The following is a 25,659-nucleotide window of genomic DNA, read 5'->3' as shown; positions in this document are numbered from 1 at the left end:
AAATCCTGGTTCCACCTCTTACTCACTGTATGACACTGAGCAAGTTACTTAACCTCTCTAAATTTCCGATTTCTTATCTGCAAAATGGGAATAAGAACAGAAGCACCTAATAGGGTTGTTGTGAGTGTTTGGCGAACTAATCATGTAAAGTGCCCAGCTCAGCACCTGATACCTGGTAAACCAAGGCTTGACAAATGCTAGCTGTTGCTGACGTTGTCGTCATCTATTGCATGCCCATGTCCCAGATGCTGAGCTAGACGCTTGAGGCACACTACCTCTGATCCTCACAACTGCCTTGCAAGAGAGGATTGATAATTTCCAGTTTCTGATGAGGAAAGTCTGAGGCTCAGAGAGGTTACTTGTAGACACATACTGTGCTGCCCCCCAAAGGAGGGAAGGGCAGCTTTGGGAGTGGGAAAAAAGGCACACCTGAAGGCCTCGATGAGTCGCTCCACTTTCTGGGCCTCGCCTTGTACCCGGATGTGGGACTGGAACTTCCGGAGTGCATCATCCAAATCCATGGAGGAGAAGTCCATCTCATCCACCACACAGCTGAGAAGGAAAGAAGTGGGTATGCCACTCTCAAATCCTCTACAGAAAACCTCTGACCTACCCTGACCTGCTCAAATGGACAAACACCCCCACTGACAGACTTCCAAAATCTGGACCCGTGGCCCTACCAAGTACTTATGAGGATGGAATGTTTGAAATTGAATCCATCCCAGAAAATCAAGGCCAGACACGTGGTTACTAAGGGCCCTTTTCATTGACCCACTCATTTCAGAGATAGGCAAACTGGGGCCCAAAGCAGGTCATAGGACAAGCGAGACCACCCAGAGGAGTTTTAGGAACAGGGCCAAGAGAGATCAGACCTTTTTGAAGTAGAGGGGTATGGGAGCAGGAAGGTCTCTTCATCCTGTTTTGTAAAGTTTATCTGAGCAAAAAGGACAGGCTGCCCACTTCCTCCCTCCTGCCCTCCTTTTCCAGGAATCCCTGGCCCGGTCTGCCCCATCCTGGGGTCCTCACTCCAACACATCTCTGTTGAACTGCTTCTGCCGGTTCCCTAGGAATTCCCCTATCATCTGCCGGCTCAGGCCTTTCCGTTCCAGGATAAAGTGAGCCACTCCCACCGGTGTGTCTGACAGGAAGCCCCGCTCGATCAGATACTGGATACCCTTCTCTGGCTTCCTGCAGAAAGAGGGGAGGTAGATGAGATGACTGTCCTCCTAGAACTCAGCCCTCGGTCCCACTTTGAACTAATTTTGGACCCAACCATAGTCTCAGAAAACCAAAGAAGGTGGATATATATAACTTATGTCCAATCCCTTCATGGTACAAATAAGAAAACTGAGGCCCAAGGGGAGGAAGCCACTCTCACAGAGCTTCTGAATTCCAAGGCATCCTCAATCAACCCTTTCACTGGAGCGAGTCACTTAACTGGAGCCACACTACAGTGGAAAGAAAACTAAGAGTGAATGAGAGGCCGCTCTGTGCCAGGAGCTTCGATATTCCCAGCAGCCACTGAGGAGTCCGGGGAGCATGCTTGAGCTGCAGGCTAAGCCCTTCTCTCCGAGTCACAGAGCCTCAGAACAGGAAAATGAGGAGGTTTCTCTGTCTGCATCTCACATCCCACCCAGATATGGTATTACCCAGCTTCTGTGAATGTTCCAGTAGACAAGATACTCCCTGCTTTCCAGTAGGCAAAATCTGGGTCTGAGCTATCCAATATTCAGAACCCCAGAGCCTTAGGACCCCATGAGGCTAGAATTTGGAAGAGACTTTGGGGCCACAGGAGTCTCACATATGTCATTTACCAGTTGTATGACTCAGGGCAACTCTTTTTATTTCTATAAACCTCAGCTCCTTCCTTATAAAACAGGGCCACTACTTCCCACCTTCCTGAGCTATTGTGAGAAGTAAATATAGGTGGCAGTGTCTACTAGGCTATGAAGACACAAGGCATTTCGTTTCTAATTCTCTTCTGACCAAATGTCACACTTCCACCCCACTCCTAAGCACCTGGCATAAGACCAGGCACCTAGAAAGAGCTCGGTCATGAGCACTCCAGGACTCCACCCTGCCCCCTGCCAAGGCCTGAGTATGTACACCCTGCTAATCAAAACTTTGTTTAACGTTTGTTTTTATTTATTTTGAGAAAGCGGGGGGATGGAGAAAACAAGCAGGGAAGGGGCATAGATGGAGAGAAAGAATCCCAAGCAGGCTCTGTACTGTCAGCTCAGAGCCCGATGCAGGGCTCGAACTCACAAACTGCGAGATCATGACGTGAGCCAAGATCAAGAGTTGGATACTTAACGAACTGAGCCACCCAGGTGCCCCACACACCCTGCTAATCAATAGATAGAAACACTGAAGCCCAAGGAAGAGACACACCTTGCCCAGGGCTACACAGAGAGGCTGGCTGAAGTCAGGTTAGGGGTCAAGGGCTCCTATTCCTTAGAGCAGGGCGCCTTATACATCATATCACCTCCCCACCAAAAAGGGGACATGGGGGACCCAAGGTTCAGAATCCATCCTATAGACATCAAACTGGGTCCCAAAGGAGGAAACATTTTGTCCAAGATCACACAGCAAGTCAGAGGCAGTATTAGGGCTAGAGCTGTCTCTGACAGGTGTGTCTGTGTGTGGTGGGGAGCACTTTCCATTCTGCCACCCTGTTGCTAATCCTCTTCCCTGAAAGGCTGGGGAGAAGCACCACCACAAAGCTAGAGGATGGCTGAAGCCGGATCTCTGCTTGGGGTTCAGCCCCAGGGGTCCGAGTGCCCCTAGCAGGGTAGGAAGGGGAGAGGAGGCAGGATCAGGGAGCACGTACTTGTTGAAGAGGTTGAGGCCGATTCGGTAGTGCCGCCTCTGCACCACATCGTTGTTAAAGGCTGGCGAGTCCCAGCTGTGCCTCGTCTCCCGCTGGTAAGTCTGCTTGCATAGTCCTGTGGCTGGAGGCTCCCTCAGGCTGTCCCTCGAAGAGGAGCCAGAGCTGCAGTTGATGGTCTCGTTAGAATTGCTGGAGCTCTCCAGGCTCTCGTTATCTCCACCATCAGAGTTCTCGCCTGCTGCCTCGCACTTCCCCAACCTCCGACCCCCAGCCACACCACTGGGCCCAGTGCCACTGTTGGGGGCTGGTGGCAGGGGCCCTGGCGGGGCTGGGGCTGGGCCCTCTGGGGCAGCGTAGTGGCGGTGTGGGATCGGAGCCCTGCCTGGTGGCCCCTTGTGCTTCAGGGTCCCATGGGGGCTGCAGCCATCAGCCTCATACACCAGCTGGCGGTGGACAGAGCCGCGATCTGAGCGGTCACTCAGGTCCACGGAGCTGTCACTAGGAGGCTCGATGGTAAGCAAGGGAAGGTGGGCAGCCCGCAGCCGGAAATCCCGGCACTCCAAGCACCCAGGACCTCTGCGAGTGCCTTCCTCACGGGCACCATCTTCCCGGGTCCCTGGTGGCACTGGTGGAGGAACTGGCGGGAGAGGGGCTGGCGCCCAGAACTCAGGCCGGCCCTGGGGTGGGGGCTCTGTGCTGGGCAGTCGCTCAGGGGATGGTGGGGGAACTGGGTCATCCAAGTAGAGGGGAAGGTCACTGAAGGACGTGGCTGAGCTGTCCTCTTGCTGTTCCTTTGACTCTCGCTTCTCCAGTTGGGCTGACCCTGGCTCCTCAGACATGGGCCCTGATGGGTGGCAGTTCAGGGCCTCATCAATGGACTCAGCCAGAGACTTTACCTGTGTGGGAGGAAAGGGGAAGAGGGAAGGGAAGGAGGGGAGGATGGAAGAAGGGAGGGAGAAGGGGAGGGAAGAAGGGGAGGCAAAAGGGGGAATCTTCCTGGTGGGTCAGCCAAGAAGAGGGAATCCCCTCCCCCGCCCCCACAGGTTCTCTGCAGTATATAAAATAACTCCCTGGGAGCCATTGTGAGCTCACAGAGGCTGGCTATTGGCCACGAGTCCCCTTCTCAGGTATCTCAGTCCCTATGGACCCAAGTCCTTCATGTCCCTATGGACCCAAGCCAAACGCTACCGCCTCTCTGATTCAATCCATATGACTGCCTCTGCCATCCCCCAGGGTAAACCAGAATCCCAGCTTCCTCTGAGCTCCCCGAGCCCTCCGTCTGGTTCTGTTGGGTTCAGCCCATAACATTTATTATTTGATGATCCAAACCATGGCTGGTAATTGTGCCTCCCTGTGGTATCCAGCCTCCAAACTGGCCTCTAATGATCCCTGCCTCTTGGTATGTACACCCTCATGTACCACACGGTCCCAGGCTTGGTCTGTGGAACCAACAGTATATGGCAGAAGTGATGGGATGTCACTTAGGACATCAGGTTATGCAAGACTGCAGCTTCCTTCTTGATCACTCTGTTCGCTGTTCTCTCTCTCTCTCTCTCTCTCTCTCTCAGACCCCTTGCTCTGGGGGAAGCCACACCATGAGCAGTCCTAGGGAGATGCCCACTCAGCGAGGACCTGAATCCTCCTGCCAATAATCGAGTGAGTAAGCTTGGAAGCAGACCCATCAGCCCCTGGCAAGTCTTCAGAGACTGGTCTCACCCTACAGCTTGATTGAAGCCTCATGAGAGACCCTGAGCCAGAACCACCAGCCAAGCTACTCCCAGATTCCTGGCCCTCAGAAACAGTATGAGATAATAAATATTTCTTGTTTAAGCGCAGTCTTTACGTTCAGTTTGAATCTACTAAAAAATCATTTGTTATGCAGCGATGTAACTGATAGACGTAACTACCACACTTCTCCATCGGATTTGGATAGCACTAACAGCTGGGCCCAGGCCTGTTCCTCAGTCTCTGCACCAGACTGTGATCCCTTATCCCCCATTCTCCCCTTGAGGGATGGGTCCAGGTTTCTGTCTTTTCGGCCAGCTCAGTCAGCTTCGGTCGGCTCAGCTCGATACACTTGACACAGAAGAGGTAGCCAATTAAATGTTTGTTGTATGGATGGATGAGTGATTTAGAGCTTCTGTTTAATATTTCTTTCCTCCCCCTACCTCCTACCTATACCCCTTTACCATGTCCAGGGAAGCATGTCTTGGCTGATGGTGGGGCCAGATCAGAGAGCTTAGAGAAGAATGATTTCTTCTCATATAAAGCTTCATTCATTCAACCATTTCTGCCAAATACCTCCTTGGTTTTAGGAAGGAAACTAACATGTACTGAGCAGCTACTCTCATGTATATTGCCTAGCTGAAGTGACTCTTCAAAAACAGCTTTAAAAGGAAGGTTCTATCTCCATTTTATTGATCACGTTTCAGTGAGGTTAAACAATTCGCCGGAAGTCACACAGCTGGGACGGCAGAACTGGGATCTGCATGCACTTGAACAGCTAATGCTGACAGACCTCAAGCCAAGAACGATCTCCTATCACTATCACTGCCTATTGTATTCCCACCATCTCATGCTTTTGCCAATGCAATGCCTATGCAAACAACACCCTACCCTCCCAACAATCTCTAACTTGCTAAGTCTCATTTGTCTGGTAAGGCCCAGCTCCAGTGCTATTTTCTCAAAGAGGCTTTCTTTGGTCCTCCGAGAAGAAAGTCTCTTTTCCCTCCTGTAGGTTCCCATGGTACTATATGTGATCCTTTCTCATGGCTTTGAGCACACTCTGTTTCGGGAGACAGTCATGTGCACATGTCTACCATTTATTACTGGCCTCGGAGATCCTTGAGAACAAGGACCCTGGCCGGCTCATCTATCTCTGTTGCAGTGCCCAGCACAGAGCCTGGTCCGTAGTGGTAGTAGTGTGGTATAAGGGAAAGGGCATGGACTTTAGAACCAGGCGGAGCTGAGTTCCAATCCACTTTGGAAGTGTCACTTCGCCTCTCGGGGACTCAGAGCCTCAGTCTCCTCTGTCAAATTGGGATAACGACCTCCGTCATGCAGGTTGTTATGATGCATACACAGCACCTGGCACCGAGTAAGAGTGCATCACCTGTTAGGCCTTAATTTGCTTGTGCATCAAGTTCCAAAGAGAACTTAAATTTTCTTATGTGTTCCATACTCCTAGATGTTTAACTTGTTCTAACTAGATAATTTTTCGCCTTGCCAATTCTTTCTTATCCATCTCACAGTCCCTATTCACATGCTTGCCAGGCAATTTCTTTCAGTTTGGAATATAGGCCAAAAAAAAGCCAGAGCATGGGGACGGGGAGGAGAGGTCCTTTTCAGGGATGCTGACCTGTTTGGAGAAGGAGTCCTCGAGCTCTGTGATGTCATTAGAAAACTCTCCAGATGTGGTGACGGAGCTTCCCCCACCATCGATGCCCCCTCCACAGGAGCCTCCATACGGGAGCCCTCGTTCAAGCCGGTGGCTCCGGGCACCAGCCATGGCACCCTCGTCCAGCGAGGCAGGCTTGCCCTCGAAGTACGCGGGGTTCTGTGCCTTCTCATACTCCTCAAAAGAGAACTGCATTCGCATGTTGGAAAGGATGATGCGGCGGGACATGCGGCTTTCTGAAGCTGAGCTGCGGAGCCGCTCAAAGTTCTTGTTCATGCGGTACTGGCGAAAGGCTGTCTGGATGGTCCTGGCAGCCCTGCGGCTCAGGAAGGAGCCCCCATACTTCCTCTCCAGCATTTCCACCTAGCAGAGGAGGGTCAACGGGGACAAGGTCAGAAACTCATTGCAGCCTCATTCACCTCCCTGGGTCTCAACCCACACCACTGACTGACTCACAGCTACCTGTGTATAGCTGCCTAGACAGGCCAGGCTGTGCTCAGTGTTGTGTCCTTACTTTAATCTCAGATAACACTTGTCATATGGGACTGGATTGTGGTTTTCTCTTTTATTTACAAGAAATAGATGTTCATTATGCCAGAAAAGTTTAAAAAAAACCAGAGAGGCCAAAAATGGAAAGAAAAGTAAGAAATAAATTGAGAGCAAGAGGGAGGAAAGGAAAGAGGGAGAAGAGAGGGAGGGAGGGAGGCAGGTAGGGTGGGAAGGGGAGTGTGGAGGGAGGGAGGAAGGAAGATTGGTTCGCTTAAAGTCCCAATACCTAGGCATAACACAGTGAACACTTTGGTATATGTCCTTCCAGGTTTTTTTTAAATATATACACAGTATTTTGTGCCCCTGACCTTTTTTTTTTTTTTAGCTAAACGAATCCTGTGTGATATATGTGATCTACTATAGCACACTCTTCTGAAAGTGCCCATTTATGTGTGTGCTTCTCCTATTAGACAGATTTTGGAGGACTGGCTCCCAGTCTCATTCATCTTCATGTCTCCAGTGACGGCACAGAGTCCCATCAATGTTTGCTGAGTGAACTGGAGACTCAGTGGATGTGGTGAATGGGTGAGTGCATCCCCAGGGGGTGAAGGGCCCTAGAACTAGTCTCCTGTTCTAGTCTCCTTATCCCTCCCTGAATACCGCCCTCAAGTGCCACATTCCAATCCCTCCCTTGGTTCTCCCACCCCCACCCACCCCCACCCCATTCCCAGCCAGAACCGTCTCCTCTGCACCTTCTTGTCCTGCAGGTCCGTGGAGAGTTCATAGCTGTCAGATAGGGCCTTGGAGCGCTTTATCTCCTCCTCCTCCTGCTTCCTCAGGGCGACACTGGCTGGCTGGAGGCGAGCTCTCTGAGCCCAGGGAAGGCCCACCCCAGCTGGGGGGCCCCCCATATGGCTGCTGGTGGGAGGCAGCTGGCTCAGACGGTAGGGGGGTTGGCTCCCAGGACTATCAACCGCTGTGCTCAGGTCACTGCCTGGGGCATCACCCTCCACACTGTGGGGATGAGATAAGATGAGCCAGGATGTGGGGCCAGGAGACCGGCCTGCTCAGCCAGACTGAGAGTGGGTAGACCAGATCCCTGTCCACAACCCCATCCTCCCCAGGTCCCTCACAGACCCAGGAACCCCAATATTTAAAGGCCAGAGGGGAGCTTCTCTCTTTTCCCTTCAGGCCCCCTTGCCTTCACAGCCCTCCCCTCATTGCCCTTCGGCCCCACCACTCACAGCTCCAGCCTCTGAGACTCCTTTACCTCAAGGTTGGGTCTTCTCACAGGCTTGTCCCCAGTCCTACTCATCCCTCACACCTGGTCCCTTCATGGCCATGTCTCCTCACAGCCTTATCCCCAGACCAGTTCCCTCCCAGGCTTGTCCACTCAAGTCCCTTTTTCTAATAGTGCTGCCCCCTAACAACTCCATCCCCAAACCTTCCTTCCCCTGATGGACCAGCTCACTCACAGTCCCGCCCTTCCCTCCCCCAAAACCCCTTCCCCTCTCAGCTCCAACCCCTCATGGTTCTGTCCCCAACACAGAATGGTGTGGTTTCCCTCCCAGCCTGATCCCCCAGCACCACCCCAGATCAGCCCTGACCCGAGGCCTGGGGCCCACCCCTACATCCTGCACCTCCACACTCACCCCTCCTCTGCCTAGCCCTGCCCCCTACAGCCCCGCCCCTGCCCACAGCTGCCTGGACACTGGCCTGGCCAGTTCCCAGGGTTCCCTGGCTGCAAGGGCTCAGGCTCCGTCCCGAGACAGCGAGAGGCACCTCCCATTCAGCATCCTCACAGGTAAAGAGCTGCCCTGCGGGGCAACTTCTTTTTTCTCCTCATGGCCTCCTCTGCTCAGATGGGAGAGGGGAGGCAAGAATCTCGAGGTTGAAGACTGGTGGGAGCTGAGCACTGGGCCTTGCCTGCCCCGGTTACTCAGAGCTGTTGTTCTGCCAGACCTGCTCCCATGGTGCCATGGCAACCAGGCTGCCAGGGAACCCAGGTGGCGACAGAGCCCGGGCGCCCTGAGCCTAGCAGGCAAGGTGAGGAACCACAGAGGTGGGGAAAATGGGGGAGGGGGTTAGGAGGGGAGGGACAGGTGGGTGAAGTGTGGGGGTTGTGGGTGGGGCTGAGGGAATGGTCTGGTTTGGGCAGGCACATGGTTGAGGGGGCCCTTGGCTGGAAAGGGTTAAGGGGCCACTCCCCAACCCCTACGTGGCAGAGGCCAGGGCACAGGGCAGGGCAAGCTGGGGTGGATATAGGGGGACTCCCGACCAGCAGTATAGAAGCTTGAGGTACAACAGACCTGTCAGCCTTGCAGGAAAGCACATTGGACTCAGGGCTGCATGCAGTGGGGAGGCTGCACCCACCCACCAGGATGGCTCCCGGCTGCAGGGGGAGAGCTCCATTCCACCCCTAGTGGAGCCTCCTGCCCATCATTCATCCCCATCCTCCCAACGTCAGTCTATAACACTGTCAGGCGCAAGGCAGAAACAGACTGGGGAACTGCCCTTCACCCCAAATCCTGTCTCCTCCTGGGCCTCAGGGCCTAGTGAAGTCCACTTTGGGAGTCAGACCTGGCCCAGCACCTCCCCCCCACCCCAGGCTTCTAAGGTGCTCCTCTCCACCTCACTCAGGACTGCAGGATCCTGCCCACCAACCTCTCAAACCTCTCTCTCTCTCAGCACACAGCTCAAACCCAGGTTTCCTCCATTGTCTCCTCTGTTCATGAACCATCCATAGCTCCCACTGTGCACAAGAGATAGCCCAAGTTCCTTATTCTGGCATTTGAGGCTTCTCAAAGATAACCATAGCTAATGCTTATAGGGCACTTAGCATATCAGGCACTGTGCTTACCACTCCACATTTAATAACCTGTTTACTGTCCAAAAGAAGCCTATGAGATAGGTATTGTGATTTATCTTCATTTTATACATAGAGAAACTGAGGCTCAGAGAGGTTAAGTAACTTATCAATGGTCACACAGCTATGAATGATAGAGCCAGGATTCAAATCTATGAGGTCGGACTCCAGAGCTCACGCTCTTCAACATTAAGCCATACTGCAGGCTTAGCTGCCAGCCGCTCCCCCCCCCCCCCCGCCGGTCCCATCCACCCTTCCCTCCAGCCTGGCCCAGATCCTGTCTCTCCCCAATACTCCTCTGCTTTCCACCTCCAAAACTGCTCATACAGTACCTTCTGCCTGAATACAGCCCCTGTTATCTCTGCCATCTGCAATCTGAGAAATCCCCCCACACCCTACTTCTATCAAGATTCAGGTCATATGCCACCACTAAGAAGCCCTCCTGAAGCCCGCCTCCAGCCAGAAATTATTGCTGATCCTGTTCAGAGCTCCCACACACAGCACATGTCTGTCCTTCTTTTTATGGTGCAGGTTAGCTTTGGCAAAGCGTGACAACTATTTGTGTTCATGACTCCCAGAATCCCAGCACAGGAAGAGAATTTGGTAATCTCCTAGCCAGCTCAGAGCACAAGGCCGGGAACAGAGTAGCTGGATAAAAGCTTCTGGAGGGAAGGAGTCCGTGAATGGGCCCGGGTGGCTCTGCTAATAAATCCTCCCACCTGAGACTTGACCTCCGCCTCCAGTGTCCTCTTCCAATCCATTCTCCACCTTGCGGCCACAGAGAGCTTTCCAAAGTACAGCTTTGACCATTCTGCGCTTCCACTAAAACCCTTCCGTGGCTCCTCATAATTCATTCAACAAACAAAAATTGAGCATTTTCTATGCTCCAGGCACAATGCTAGGTGCTGGAAATACAATAGCGGACAAGATACATAAGATGCGTTCCCTGGGGAGGTGACATTCTAGTGGGAGAAGCAGACTATAAATACATACTGTTGGGGTACCTGGGCGGCTCAGTTGGTTAAGTGTCTGACTCTCAGTTTTGGCTCAGGTCATGACCTCACAGTTTTGTGAGTTTGAGCCCCACATCAGGCTCTGCACTGCCGGTGTGGAGCCTGCTTGGGATTCATTCTCTCTCTCTCTCTCTCTCTCTCTCTCTCTCTCTCTCTCTGCCCATTCCTTGCTCATGCTGTCTCTGTCTCTCTCAAAATAAATATATAAACTTAAAAAAATTTTTTTAAATACATAATGTCCTTTCATGTAGATAAAAGTGCTAAGAAGGAAAATACAACAGAGGGATAAAAGGTGCGGTTTTCGATACAGTGGTCAGGGAAGATCTTTTTGAAGAAGTGGCAAAGAAGCTGAGCCCCAAAGGAAGTGAGGGAGTGGGCTGTGTGGTCACCTGAGGCAAAAACAGTCCAGGCAGAAGGTAGAGCCAGTGAAAAGATGTTGGGGTTGAATGGTGCCTGGCATGTTTGAGAAACAGCAAAGAAACCAGTATAGCTGGAGTAGAGTGAATGCCGAGAGAGTGAGAGAGGTAAGATCAGAGAGGTAATGGAGGCCAAATCGTGAAGGGCATTGAGCCCACGATAAAGACTTTGGCTTTCACTCTGATTGAGATGAGCTGAGGAGGGACATGATCTAACTTAGGTTTTACAGGAATCATCATCCATAGGATAATGTCTAACCTTCTCACCAGAGCCATGGATGGCTCTGCTGACCTGACCCCTACTTCATATTCCTCTGCGCCATTACTTCAACCTGGCTATGCCCTGCTCACCCTTCAACATTTAGCTCAGGTGTGCCCTTCCACATCTGCCCCTTCCACAGAGGTTGGCTTACAGGTCCTTCCTCTGCTGCACAGAGCCTTATGGTCTCCTCTATCCCTAAGGCAAGAGCATTAATGAGCTGATTGAATCCCCCCAAAAGGTTTTGAGGCAGACACCATTAGCTCTGTGTTATAGATGAGGGCACTGAGGCTCAGAGAGGTGATATAAATTTGCTCAAGGTCACACAGTTATTAAGTGAGAAAGTCAGGATGTAAACACAGGGCCCAGGCTATCTTTTCATGATATCTCATTGCCTCTCCCCACTTCTGGCTCCGTGCTACCCCCAGGTCTCTGCTCTTCAGCAATTCTCCCCTTTGGAGCTGGCCCCCAACTCTGGTTGCAAAGGGAATAGTGGCAGGGAGGTCAGACTGTCAGCACAGCCTCCCCCAAGAGGGTCTGGCAAAAAGGACAGTGCTTGAGGGTGTTGCCCCCGACATCATACGTACTGTTGAAGAAATAGCACCTGAGGATGTGGAATCCCTTTACTCAGGGCCCCCCAAAACACCAAAGGGCATGCTGGTCACATTGAAAAAATCTCTCTTCTCTTTCTCATATATGTGTGCATGTGTGCATGCATGTACACACACACACACACACACACACACACACACACACACACACTGTGCAGTAAAAAGCTGGGCAAGCCTAGGTTCAGGTCTTGACTGCCATTTACCAGCTGTATGAGCCTGGGCATGTCCCTTTACCTCTCTGCACCTGTTTCTCATCTGTGCAGGGCTATCTGGACTTCTAACAGGTCCTGGGAGACCCCCCTCACCTCTGGACTCCTCCCACCCAGGCGCAAAGAACACAGACACACGCACACGTGTGCACTGTCTTCTGGGCTATTCTGTGGGGGAAACTGGAGAGCATCCTCTGCAGCAGGGGCAATAAACCACGTTACACAAATAACCACAGTACAAAGCTGAAAGTTCTCAAGGCTGGGGAACAGAGGAAGTGCTGGGGGAGCTCAGGAGAGAGATTCCTTCTGCTTGGGGGTGGCTGAGCAGAATAAAAATAAACTCACACTTACAGTGCACCTTCCCTGTGTCAGGCATTTTCCGCACATTATTTAATCTGCATGACAAACGTGAAGAATTAGGATTCCTATTTTGCAGGTGAGGAAAAAGGCTCTGAGGGGGAAAGAAACTGCCAAAGGTTTCAGAGCTAGCAAGTGGCAGAAGGAATCCAAAGCTGGTATTACTTCCCTTGCTGCCTTAAAAGGCTTTCCGGGCCGGGGCGGGGGGGAGTGGGGGGGCGGGCAGAGGAAGTTGTTGACCAGGGCCTTGCCTAGGAGGAGCTGGTAGAAATGAGTGCGAGACCTAGTGAGCCAAGGCACTAAGATGGGGAGAAGCAAGGCAGGACATTCTGTAGGGATCTGGGGTGGTCTTCCCACGGCGTGCAGCACTGACTGTCCCCTGGATGCTGCCCCTAATGGGAGGTCTCTCTCCCTCCTTCCCTTTATTGGCACTGCCCAGAGCCAGACAGCCAGCAGGGGATGGGATCAGGATGCAGTTGCCATGGAAATGAGTGGGGGCTGTTGCTATGGAGACCATAAGATGAGGGCAAGAGGAAGCTAGGGATGCTGAGGACTATCCCCATGACAACTTAGGCTGGAAAGGCGGGGGGGGGGGGGGGGGGGGGGGGGGGGGGGGGGGGGGGGGGGGGGGAGTACCGGAAGTGAGAGACAAGAAAACAAGATAAGGAAGTCAGTACACCTAGATGAGGGCAAGGGCGTTCTTCGGGCTTTGGAGGAAGACGGAGCAAGGACACCAGACAAAGGGATAGGTGGGGCAGATGGACGGAGGGACCCTAATCACCTCTGTCTCCTCTGATGGCTCTTCTTCAAATGTTTGTGCTGCTCAATCCCAGTGCCATGGAGAATCCAAACCTGAGGTCAGCCTGGCTCACAGAGGCTGGCAGGGGAGGAGGCCATCAAAGGGGCTGACTGGGGAGACAGCAGGGAAACACAGGCTTGGGAGCACACAGTCCTGCGTTTGAATCCCAGCTCTGCTTCTTTGCAGCCCTAAAAATAATTATTGTCATTTACCAAGTTCCTACTTTTTGCTAGGCCTAGCAACTTTGCAAAGTCTGTGTTGTTCTCCCAGAAGGAGACAGCAGATGAGGAAACCGAAATACAGAGAGATGAAGTAACTTGTCCAGTCTCAAAGCTCAGCAGTGGTGGAGCCAGGAGCCAAATCAACGCTCATATCCTTAACCACCCCCTCTCTGCCCTAAACTGCCCCTCCCAGGTCTAGTCTGCATTCTCCAGTTCCCTACGCCTTCCCACAGTGACATGCAGATGGCCAGATGCTGGGTAAATATTTGTGGAGTGTGAGAAGAAGCAACCTGGGAGGAAGCAGGGAAGACAGAGGTTAGGTGGAAGAAGTGCCGGACTTCGAGAATTGCGAGTCACGGGTTTGACTGGCCAAGGGAAGAAGAGCCAATGGAACAGAGATGGACTTTATGAACCATGCAATCCCACAGATCCAAACTGAGACCCATAAAGTCTAAGTGACATGCCCAGGGTCACAAAGAACGAGAACCAAAATCTCCTACCTTCCAGGCCAGTGTCCCACTTTGTATGTATGTATGCATGTATGTATGTATGTATGTATGTATTTTAAAATATTTTTATTTATTTCTAGGACAGAGAGAGAGAGACAGCGTGAGCAGGGGAGGGTCAGAGAGAGAGGGAGACACAGACTCTGAAACAGGCTCCAGGCTCTGAGCTGGCAGTCAGCACAGAGCCCGACGCGGGGCTCGAACCCACGAACCGCGAGATCATGACCTAAGCGAAAGTCGGACGCTTAACCGACTAAGCCACCCAGGCGCCCCCAGTGTCCCACTTTTTAGTTTCAGAAGCCCCCTGAGTCTGTACAGCTCCCCCCGCCAACTCCTGCACCATTAAGCTCGAAGACAGCAGCTGGGCAACAGCAGGCTGCTTGCACTTCCTATGCTGTGTGAGCACAGTGCCTTTGCTCATACTCTTCATTTCTTCTTCCTTGTTCCCTCTCCCTTCACCCCAGACTTTATCGGTCTGGGTGAGTTCCTCTGCATCTTGCAGCACCCTGAGCAGATGAGCCCTCTTGGGAAGACAAGTCTGACTCACTTCTACCTCCACCCCTCCACAGAACCTGACAGGGTCAGCTACTCCCCACTCTGTGTCTTGTGCACACTCATGTCACAGGCAATCCTTATCAGCAGCTAACTTGTGATATTCTCTTGAAGTGTCTGTCCCCTTCATGCTCCTGTCTCCCAAGGGCAATGGCCTGATATGATTCACCTCTGTGGATCTGGCATGCCCAAGTCAGGGCCTAGCACACAGCATGTGCTCACCAGCCACCTTGGTGCCCTAAGACAGGTGGCAGTCGTGTGTGTCTGAGTGTGTGTGACCATCCTGCCTGGCAACTGTCACCCTAAAAGCCATAGCCCCACATGTTCAAAAGCCACCCACGCCCAGTCTTGTGATTATCTCTACCAGGCACACACAGAGAGACTGCCAGGCACGGAAAGTCACCACCTCACACACACACTCAGAATTTCTCACACTATCCCATTCCCTTAGATACATAAGAGTGCACAGTCTCTCACTACTGACCCACCTGCCCGCCACACATAAAGTCATGCACACGTATGCACAGGCACACACATTTCCCTCATAACTGAGAGAAACCTTCCCTCTTCTCACGGCCCAGGCCCTCAGCCAATTCAGTTATCTACACAGGAGTCTGCATCTCCTCAGCTCCCACAACGATCATCTGACCTTGACTTGCCCTCTCCCTCCATTTAGTTGAACCCTCACCCCTCCCCACTTCCTTCTATCTCCCATCGGATAAAGGGTAGGATGTTCTCCTCTCCAGCCACCACAGGTCATCTAGACTCAGGCACCCTAGACAGCCAGTGGAACAGATCGACACACTACTCCCCAACTCCCCAGCACAACCCTGGAGCCCTCCACCCAGTTTTTGTCCATGCTGTGTCTCCTGTGATACCTCTTCACATCTACCATCCATTCAACCCCTTCTGAGCCTTCTTTTCTTGCCCCTCCTCCTCCAGCAAGCCCTCCTAGACACCACCATCCTCCCCAGCTCACCCTGACATACCCCCTCCTCTTTGGGCCAGGAACATATTTTGCTCATTAGTGAAGCCTATCTATTCCATCATTTCTGCCCTTCACACCCTGTCTACTTTTCCAAAGGAATTTCTCCTCTCCCCTGGGAGATGAAGATCTTATGGAGAACACAGCCACTTCTTCCTTACTTCCACTGGATCCCTCACGGTATTAAGTGTGAAGACTTGCCTACAGTTAGGTGCTCAAACAATGCCTTCTGGAAGAGTGAAGGAGGGAGAGGGGAAGAGAGAGAGGTAGGGACAAAGGAAGGGACAGAGGGAGGGGAGAAATAAATTAGAATTTGGATGAGTAAATGAGTAGATGGTTTGAGTGGCTGAGTCAAACAATGAGTGAGGGAACAAGGTGAGCCTCTGAGAAAAGGACTGGACCAATGTGCTGGGGATGCTGAAGGGGGGAGGCTGCTGAAAGAAAGGAGAGGAGGGACTCTCACCTGCACCTTAATCAAAGCAAGAGCCACCATCTACTGCACACTTGCCCAACTGTGCATCACACCCTATGCCAAGCTCCTAGCGTTTTCTTGCTAATCTTCATGACAACCCACAAAGGTAGATATATTCTCATTGTACTCGGGAGGAAAATGAAGCTCAAGGAGAAGAAAATCCTTGCTCAAGGTTACACGGATAGGTAAGTGGGAAAACCAGAAGGTAAACTCAATTTTGTTCAATGCCAAAGGCTTAGAAAGGGAAAGCTGGGGTATGAGCCCACTTGGGGGGAGGTTTCCTGACTTTGCTCTCAACATGGACACATTATGGAAGGTGTGGGTCCCACAGTCCATAAAGGATCCCTTCCACCCTCGTGCCAACAGCCTTCGGGGATTCTTAGAACCAGCTTCTGGAAGGTGTAGAAAATATTTAGGGTCACTGCATCTGGAGGAAATGGCTTCCCTTTAGACTCCGAGATCCCTAAGGTTGTAGAACCAGAACCTTAAAAGTACAGAATCAAGGACTCTTACCATCACAGAATATTAAAATTATATTATCAGATTTTTTTTTAAAATAACAGAATCATGAAATCTTAAAACCACAGGATTGGAGAATCCCCAAATCACAGCATTGTAGAAATAGAAACCACAGAATTGCATGGAATGTGTCACTGAATTATCATATTTTTAAGTCCATGCAATCACAGTTTCTTAAAATTGTAGCATCTCAGATTGACAGGATGTCAGAGCTGGAGGAGCCCTTGGAGATCCTCTGGCCCAAACTCCCTCCTCCTTTTACATACAGGGTGGGGTGGAAGCTAGGTAGCAGAGGGGCCAAGCGACATGTCCAGGTTGGCTGGCTCACGTGACCTCAGGCTGACTGGCTGGAGAAGGCAGCAGGCTTGCTCATGGTGAGAGTGCCACACCATTTGTTCATTTATTGAGTGCCTTTTGGGTATTGACGATACCAAGAATCAGACCCTACTCTCTCTCCCAGGCCCTGTTCCCAGCTCTGGATAGGAAAGACGGTAAGGCCCTGGTGGGGATGAGGAGAGCGAAGTGGGGGTGGGGTGGAACATACATCAGACAGAGAGAAGAGATCAGCTTTTATTGATGGAAATTCCTTTGTACACAGCGACACCCGCACTCTGAAAGGCCTTTTCCTCCTGATCATATTTACAGAGCACTATGGGAGTGTGGCAGAGGGCACGGGAGAGGCCTTGAAGCAGTGGAGATGGCAGCAATGGCCACAGCGAGGGAACGAGCAACGGGGAACTAGGCAGGCTGGGTCCCACCCGCGTCTGGTCCTCTGAGCCCTAGGCACCCTGCATCTCTGTTTGTGCTCACAGAGGACAGAGGTAGGTCCTTGGGATGTCATTTGGAGACCTCTCCAGGAGTGGCAGGCTCCAGGGTGCCTGGGAAGTGGGGTGCGGGTACGGGAGGGTCCAAGCTCCAAGCTCTGCTGCTCCCACATTTTAGTCAGACCTAGGGCTCCAGCCTTTATAATCCAGGGGCTGGAGTCCAGGGGAGACAGCAGTGGGGGGAGGGGAGAATTCCAAGGAGGTGGGGGAGGAAGGGGCACGATGCTTGCCCATCCTGAAGCAGGGACAGGGTCGCAGGCGGGGTGGGGAGGGCTGGTTAAGGCTTTTGCTTCTGCATAGAAAATGACCCTTGTCCTCTCAGTTACCGAGAGGAGGGACTACTGCACTCGGAGGCCGGACAGCAGAACTGATGAGCGTCTTCCTCTTCCTCTTCCTCAGTCTCCTCCTCCTCCTCCTCTTCCCTGGGGCCAGGAAGGGCAGGGTAGAGGCCACAGGCGGATGGGTGACAGAGAGAGGCAGAGGCATTAGTTTGCAGAGCAGGGGAGATACATGAATGGCTGGAACCAGGGTGGTGGGGCTGGGATGGGGGTCTGAATGGGGAGGCCGGTGTGGCAGATGATCTAGGGCCACACCCAACTCAGTCCCCAAAGAGCCTTTGACAGCCTACCCTCCCCACCCCCAAGCTGGGCTCACTTAAGGTCAGGCACAGAGTATACAAGTTCCATTTTGGACCTGACAGGTGCCCAAGCATCATTTGAATATAAATAGCAGCAACCTGCTTGGTGCCGGCTCTTTGCACACATCATCTCATTTAACCCCTGCAACAACACTGTGACATTTTAGGGATGAGGGAATTGAAATTCAGAGAGGTTAGATAACCTGCCCAAGATCACATAGCCGGGTGAGTGGCAGAGTCAGGATTTCAACCCAGAGTTCTTAGAGCTCCAAGTCCCAGACTCATCCCACGAGGTCTTTAGGTGAACTTGGCACTTGCCATCTCAAGAAATCCACCCTGCCCTTGAAGGACAAAGATCTGTATTTCCTGAAGGCTCCAGGTCGGACAAATTGGAGATACTTAGAAATGGAATGTGGAAAGCCCACAGCTTTGGAAGCCAACAGACCAATGCCAGCTTTACAAGTGCTTCCAGGCTATATTGCCCAGGCATGTTATTGCCCCTCTTGAAGCCTCGTTTCCTTGTTTCCTTATCTGTAAAAATGGGGCTCATGATGCCAACCCCACAGGATTGCTGCAAGGACTGGAGCATACGTCAAGTGGCTGGCAAATAAGAGTAATAAGAACATGGTGGTGGTTATCATTAACTGCTCATGAACTGAATCTAATTCCCAAGGTGGCCGTTTGCACTCACACAGAAGTGCCACAGTGGCAGGGAGGAGTCATTGCAGGAACAAGCACCTGTCCCCAGGGTACCAGGGGCCAGCCTGTACGTGGCCATCGCTGGAGCTGGGCTCCAGCGTCGTGGGGGACGGGGGGCACGATGGACAGACAGTAGAGCTGAGAGGGTCCAGCTGCCTTGGGAATGAAAAGGCTGATGCTCTGGGGATAGCCAGGGAAGCAGTATCACCCCACTCCCAGACCCCTTGGCTCAAGAGAGGCGGTAAGTATGGAATCTAGGAAACTGGAGGATTGGGAAGAGATGAGAAGGAAAGAGAACAGGCAAGGGAAGGCACTGCCGTCCAGGTGACAGACAGACAAGCACACACATGCACACACACACACACACACACACACACATATGCACACAGGCACCCAAGCACACACGTACACCCTCTTCATACTCAAAGCTCCCTGTGACACATTGTTCCACAGAGTCACTGAGTCAGCAAAACCACGTGAAGCAGAGCTCAAGTTCTGGGCAATCGGCTACCCCTTTCTGAGGCTCCCATTCCTCATCTATAAAAGGAAAAAACTCCACACCGCCCAAGGCTGTCATGAAGAACAAATGATCTTCCAGTCCCACTGCTTACTCCTCTTGCATCCGGGTCAGGCCCCTGCGACCCCTCACCCTGACACTGCAGCCACCTCCTCATTTCTTCTTCTCTCTCCCCTTTTGGACCCGTCAGCCTTCCTAATAAAGACTGCAACCACAGATTTCTTGCTTGTCTCTGCTTAGACACCCACCTTGGCTCCCCACTGCTTCCTGGATAAAGATCAGGCTACTCAACTTGGCATTCAAGGCTCCCCCATCATATGGCCTCACCTGGCCTTCCCTGTCAGGTAGAAAAAGCATGGGCTTTGGAGTCAGACAGACCTGGGTATGAGTACTGGCCACACCTCCTACTAGCTTTCTGGTCTTGGGTCCACCTCTTCACTTCTCTAGGACTAATTTTCCTCATCTGCAAAATGCGAAAATACCTATTCCGCAGGGCACGGTGGGATTAAATGAATTCAACTACATAAGGCACCTGCCACAGGGTAGGTTTTGTGGTTCTTATGTAGTAACTGTTATTTTTAAAAAAATGTTTATTTATTTTTGAGAGAGAGAAAGAGACAGAGCATGAGCCGGGGAGGGGCAGGGAGAGAGGAAGACACAGGATCTGAAGCAGGCTCTGGGCTCTGTGGGGCTTGAACTCACAGACCGTGAGATCATGACCCGAGCTGATGTTGGACGCTTAACCAGCTGAGCCACCCAGGCGCCCCCTTATTACTGTCATCATCAGTGGCTCACTCATGCTCAGCCTTCATCGAACTAGCTTGTTCATTATTCCATCAAGATGGTGCCTTTGCTGACTCTGTTCCTTCCTTCTGCAAATATCTTTCCCCATGGAAATCCCATCTGAATCATAGCCCAGCTTAAATGCTTCCTCCTGCAGGAAGTCCTCTCTGATTCTCAACCAGAAGTATTCCTTGCTCCCGCCTAGCTCCAGCATCCATGCCCTTGGTCAGGGATTCCCATTTGTTGCTCTGAACTTCACTGAAGCATTTCTCTCACCAACCCCCTCAACGCCCTCATATTCCCCCTCCCCACCACCTTCCTTCTCTGCAAAAAAGAGAGGGCCCCTATACTATTTAAGGCCAGCCTCTCCACCTGGGCTCTGAAACCCACCGCTGCTACCTCCTCCACAACAATCACCCCCTCTCCCTCCTGTATCTCAACCCCTCTCTCTCTCTCTCTGTTATACCTCCTTCTTACCAACATTTATAGAAGCTCAAGTCTCTCCCATCTGGGAATAAAAACCCTCTATCTGCCCCCACATCTCCCTCTAGCAATCACTGTCCCTCTCTCCTCTTCACAGCTAAGCTTCTTGAGAAACTCATCTACACTGGCCATCTCCACTTCAGTACCTCCCACGAGCTCTCCAACCCACTGCAATCTGCCTCGTGCGCCCACCATGCCATAGAAACTGTACTTAGCCAGGTCGTCGAGGACCTCCTAGTGGTTAAAGCCAATAGACTCTCTTCCACCCGCATCTTACTTCCCTGAGCTGTAACATTTGCCACTCTTAACAAGCTCCTCCTGTGCGCGGATGGCTCTTTCCTTCCTCTGCTTCCGTGAGCCCACTGCCTGCTGGTTTTCCTCCTACTTCTCCAACCACCCCCACCTCTTCTTCCTCTCCTTATTTCTTCTGTGTGGGCCCCTCTTCCCCATTTCTGGTCCTCTTCTTTTTCATTCCACACCCTTTATCAGCAATCCCCACCGCATAGCTTCAGGTATGGCTTAGGACCCACCCCATCCCTCCCTCCCTCCGTCTCTCTCTCTCTCTCTCTCTCTCTCTGCCCTGGGTCCCAGACCTATCAAGCCTAGTCCTTGCCAGAAGCTCCACCAGGATGGCCTTTAGGGCCTTCTGAGCTCACAGGGACCACAAACGCAGCATCTTACCGCTGCAAACCTGTCCTCTGCATTTTGTACCTTCATGAAAAGCACCACCATCCACCCAGGTGCTCGAGCCCAAAACACACTGGGCGTCATGCTAGGCTCCTCCTGCTCCCTTAACAAGTCAGTCATCAAATTCTTCCAATTCTGCTTCCTCATCTTCTACTCCTCTCACTCCCTGTTGACTCTTTGTCCAATCATACTGGTGTCCTTGCTGTCCCTCAAACATAACACACACACTCCTGCCTCAGGGCCTTTGCGGGCTATGTTCCTTCTGTCTGGATCACTGTCCCCCAGCTAGGTGTGGCACCAGACACATTCTATATATTTAGTTGTTTATTTATTTATTATCCCTCACCCACTGTAAGATCCATCAGGACCAGCATATGTTCTGTTCGGTGCTGTATTCCTAATGCCCAGCACAGAGTCTGGCACTCAGTAAATATTTGTTGAGTGAATGACTCCATTGCCAGACCTGAACACTGAAACTCACTGTGAATTCCAACCTCTGTTATCTCCACTGCCTTCCACCCCCACTATTTATTCAGCCTACTGCTCCAATAGTAGAAGACCCTCCCAATCACGTCTCAAATCCATCTCCTCTGCTCTGTCCCCATGGCCACTACCCTCACTTATCTCTCTCTTGGATTACCATCGCAGCCTCCTCCCTAGTTTCCCTTCCTTCTAAAAAGCTTTGTATGGGGCGCCTGGGTGGCTTAGTCGGTTAGGCGTCCGACTTTCGCTTAGGTCATGATCTCGCGGTTCGTGGGTTCGAGCCCCGCGTCGGGCTCTGTGCTGACTGCCAGCTCAGAGCCTGGAGCCTGTTTCAGTCTGTGACTCCCTCTCTCTCTGACCCTCCCCTGCTCATGCTGTCTCTCTCTCTCTCTCCTAGAAATAAATAAAACATAAAAAAAAATTAAAAAAAAAAAAAAAAAAAGCTTTGTGTCACTTTGCCTCCTCGAGAACTGCTCACGGCTGTCCAGCTGCCTACCATGAAAGAGGAAGCCTGAACTCCCCAGGCAGCTGTTCGGAGGCAGGTCTAACCTGTGCATCTTCCCATGTTTAGTTTCGCCATCTCTCACCCCTGGGCTTTTGCGTGCACTCTCAGAGTATCCTCCCCCATCTCTAGCTCTCTGAATCTTTATGGACCTTGAATGATTGGATCAAACACTACTTTCTTCAGGAAACAACCTGACTCATAAACCAGAAGTAATTCCTCTTCAAAAAGCATAGAGAAGGAAGTGTCTCCAGTGTCGCTCAGGATCTCCGAGAACCGAGTAGGATGGAAGTTAGTAATTAGCAAGGACTTAGAATGCTGGGTAAGCACTAATAGAGGTTCCCTTTTCCTCTTGCACTATTACCCTGGATTCATGTCCCTCTGGCCCTCTGCTAATGCCAACTCATCCTTGTCTCCTCCCTTTCCTTCATCTTCTATTGGGTCTCCCTCATTAATAACTCCCAAAGGCTTTAGATTCCATAATTTGAAATTAAAATGTTTCTATATGACTGGTGCCCAGTGGAGTAGTGCAACAGAGTAGTCCTGCTCAAATCCATTCCCTTCTATGCTAATACCGCAGTTGAGGCCTTCCAGCTGGCCTCCGTGCATACAATCCATTTCTCATACTGACTGCTAATGCAATGTTTCTAAAACACAAATGATACCAAATTTGTCTCCTGTTTAGAATCCACTCACATGCCACTTCATCACTACCAACATTGGTTCTTGACCTTTCTGGAGGAACACAAACCCTTTATGCATATAATGAAAGCCACGGACCATCTCCCCAACAAAAAATGCCTGCAGGTACAACCCCAAAGCGTTTTGCATTCAACTTCAGGAGCTTCACGGACCATCCAAAGCCCGTGCAACCCAAGTTGAGAACCTCTGGCCCTACCCAATAACATCTAGGTTCTTCTGCATATGCTGTTCCTTCTGCCTGAAATGTTCTTCCACACTTCACCCTTCTGTCCCTGACCACCTTTTACTCATCCTCTAAGACTCAGCTTTCAGTCTGAGTTGACCTGCAGCAGTCCTAGAGCCGGCCAGATCCCTTCCTTTGGGTTTCCACAGTCCCCTCCACCATGATTCCGTCTATCATACCTCTCTTCAGTCTCCTCAACTGACTGGGAACTTGTGCAAGGCAAGAACCATTACCCAGCATAGGCCCCAGATATAGCAGAACTCCGTAAATATGTACTGAAATGAACGCTAATAACAGCTATATGTTTTTTTTTTTTGAGTACCCCTTATGTGCCATGCATTCAGCAACTGATCTCATCTATAAACCCCACAAGGCTAGCAGTATTGTGTTTCTGTTAACAGATAAGGAACTAGGCTCAGAGATGTGAAGTAAGGTCACACAGCTAGTGAGTGAAAGAACTGGGAACGAAACAGAGATGTGTGGGAACCAATGCAAGTATTGGCCCACCACGCTTCCCTGCCCTGGACTACGAGATTGGAAGATGGCATCAGTAGAACAGGGCCAAGAATGAGGGCCAGAATGCACTGTGTGGGCTCCATTATTTTCCCTTCTGTGTCACCTATCGTGGCAGGACCAGAGACCTGGCTTTCTCTTTTTATAGTGTAACCCCCTCCATCCTGTGTACTACTCTCAGCCTTCCTATTTCAAAGCCCCACTATGGTCAGGCCCATTCTTTGTTCCAGAACCATCCCCAGACACATAAAGCTTTTAGATCCAATCCAATCCAATGCTACACACTTGGCTATGGGGAAAACCAGACAGGTAGTGCCTGCCTTTCAAGAGTTGATAGTCACCCAGGAATTTTACATGTACCATCTCCAATCAGCCCTGAGAGGTAAGTAGGCATTATTCTCATTACACAGATGAGGAAACAGAGGCTCAGAGGTTAAATGGCCTGCTCATAGTCATAGAGTTGGTAAGTGGTCAAACTTGGATTTAAGTAAAGAAAGGTACTGGGGCACCTGGGTGGCTTAGTGGGTTAAGCGTCCGACTTTCGCTTAGGTCATGATCTCGTGGTTCGTGGGTTCGAGCCCCGCGTCGGGCTCTGTGCTGACTGCCAGCTCAGAGCCTGGAGCCTGTTTCAGAGTCTGTGACTCCCTCTCTCTCTGACCCTCCCCTGCTCACGCTGTCTCTCTCTCTCTCTCTCCTAGAAAAAAATAAAACATAAAAAAAATTTTTTAAAAAAAGAAAGAAAGAAAGGTACTAATTCAACTACTTTTCCCCACTAGGTCATCCTGCTTGGAAGAGCCAAAAAGTAGACAAGACCATTTCTGGCAGGGTTGGGGGGTGAAGGAAAGCTATTACTCTTTCAAGACTCAGTACCCATGTCCCCTCCTGTAGGCGACACGTGGGGTTAGGTGCCCTTCCTCAGGAAGACCTCTGAATCTACTTCTGTCCCATACCAAACCACACTATGTCGTCATTGTCTATGTGTCTCTTCCTTCTAGACTGGAGCTCCCTAATGGTAGGACCAGATATAATTCATTCCTGTATCGCACCAAGGTTCAGGACAAGGCCTAACTGCCAGTGGGCAGGACAAATCTCGTTGCATGAATAAGGTGGTATGTGAGCTAGTTATGAAAAGGAAAGCAAGATCTGAACATCTGGATGTAGGGAAATGGTATAGAGAGGGAAGGAAATGTTAGTAAAAGCAAAGAAATGGGACCAAGGATAAAGGCCAGTAATTTTGAAATTATGACAGAATGTGCATAACATGTTTTCATTGTTGTTATGCGTATTTTCTTTTCCTTACAAGAATGGGATAATACTACAAGCCATGTTCTGCAACTTGCTTTTTTCTTCTAACAATAAGTCTTAGAGATCCTTCCATGCCAGGATACAGAGAGATATCTTTTTCTTTTGATCTGTAAGAGTATGGGTGACTACTCACCTATAGGATGGGTGAATCATGAAGGAAAAGCTGTTCTCTTACAGACGGAAATGTAGGTTGTTTTAATGTTTTGCTATTGTAAACAATGTTGCAACGAACATCTTTGCGTATGTCTGGAAGCAGTTTTGAAGGATAGGTTCCTAAAAGTTGAATTAGTGGGCCAAAGGAATGCACATTTTGTTTAAAATGTAGATAAAAGTTATTTCTGTTGCTTTAACATTTTTATAGACTGGCTAAAAATAAAGATTAGTCCTATTCACATAATCAAGTCTTTATTTTGAGAGCATACATCGTGCAACCTTCTCATTAAGAGTTAGTTGAGAATGCTACAAGGATATGCGATATCTTGTTGCACGGCATGTTTTATGCTCACAGTTGGGGTTGAATGCTTTAGAAAAGATCTCTGGTTGGGAGACCATCTAGTAGTAAAGCCTTAGAGAAATCTACCTCCCAGACATGGTTCTCAAGTTGGAAGTATATCCACAGTTAAGATTCAGGGGAGCAATGGACAAATTGGTGCCATAAAAAATGGTACCAATTTGCACTCCGTTCAAGGATCATGAGAGATTCTGTTTCCTCAGTGGAAACAGTGTTTCTGTTTCCTCAATCTTTTCAGTTTCAACACTTTAGAATTGGTACCTCTTTGTTTTAGTTACATTTCTTTAGC

The 25,659-nt window shown here is 50.8% G+C and overlaps 1 protein-coding gene across 1 annotated transcript in view; it reads right to left on the bottom strand.

Moving 5' to 3' along the window:
- IQSEC2 (IQ motif and Sec7 domain ArfGEF 2) overlaps positions 1-25,659 on the bottom strand; it is a 77,738-nt gene that overhangs the window by 10,943 nt on the left and 41,136 nt on the right. Inside the window, exons 4-8 of the mRNA XM_039220999.1 lie at positions 7,469-7,730; positions 6,189-6,590; positions 2,831-3,726; positions 1,027-1,188; positions 430-552 (exon numbers count right to left, since the gene is read on the bottom strand). Of these exons, the coding sequence (XP_039076930.1) occupies positions 430-552; positions 1,027-1,188; positions 2,831-3,726; positions 6,189-6,590; positions 7,469-7,730 (1,845 nt within the window). The remainder of the gene's footprint in view (positions 1-429; positions 553-1,026; positions 1,189-2,830; positions 3,727-6,188; positions 6,591-7,468; positions 7,731-25,659) is intronic.

This window comes from Hyaena hyaena, unplaced genomic scaffold, assembly GCF_003009895.1.
Source record: "Hyaena hyaena isolate Hyena2069 unplaced genomic scaffold, ASM300989v1 scaffold_932, whole genome shotgun sequence".
NCBI lineage: Eukaryota > Metazoa > Chordata > Mammalia > Carnivora > Hyaenidae > Hyaena > Hyaena hyaena.
Note: the sequence above shows the minus strand (reverse complement) of the source record. Positions and strands in the feature narration are given on the sequence as shown.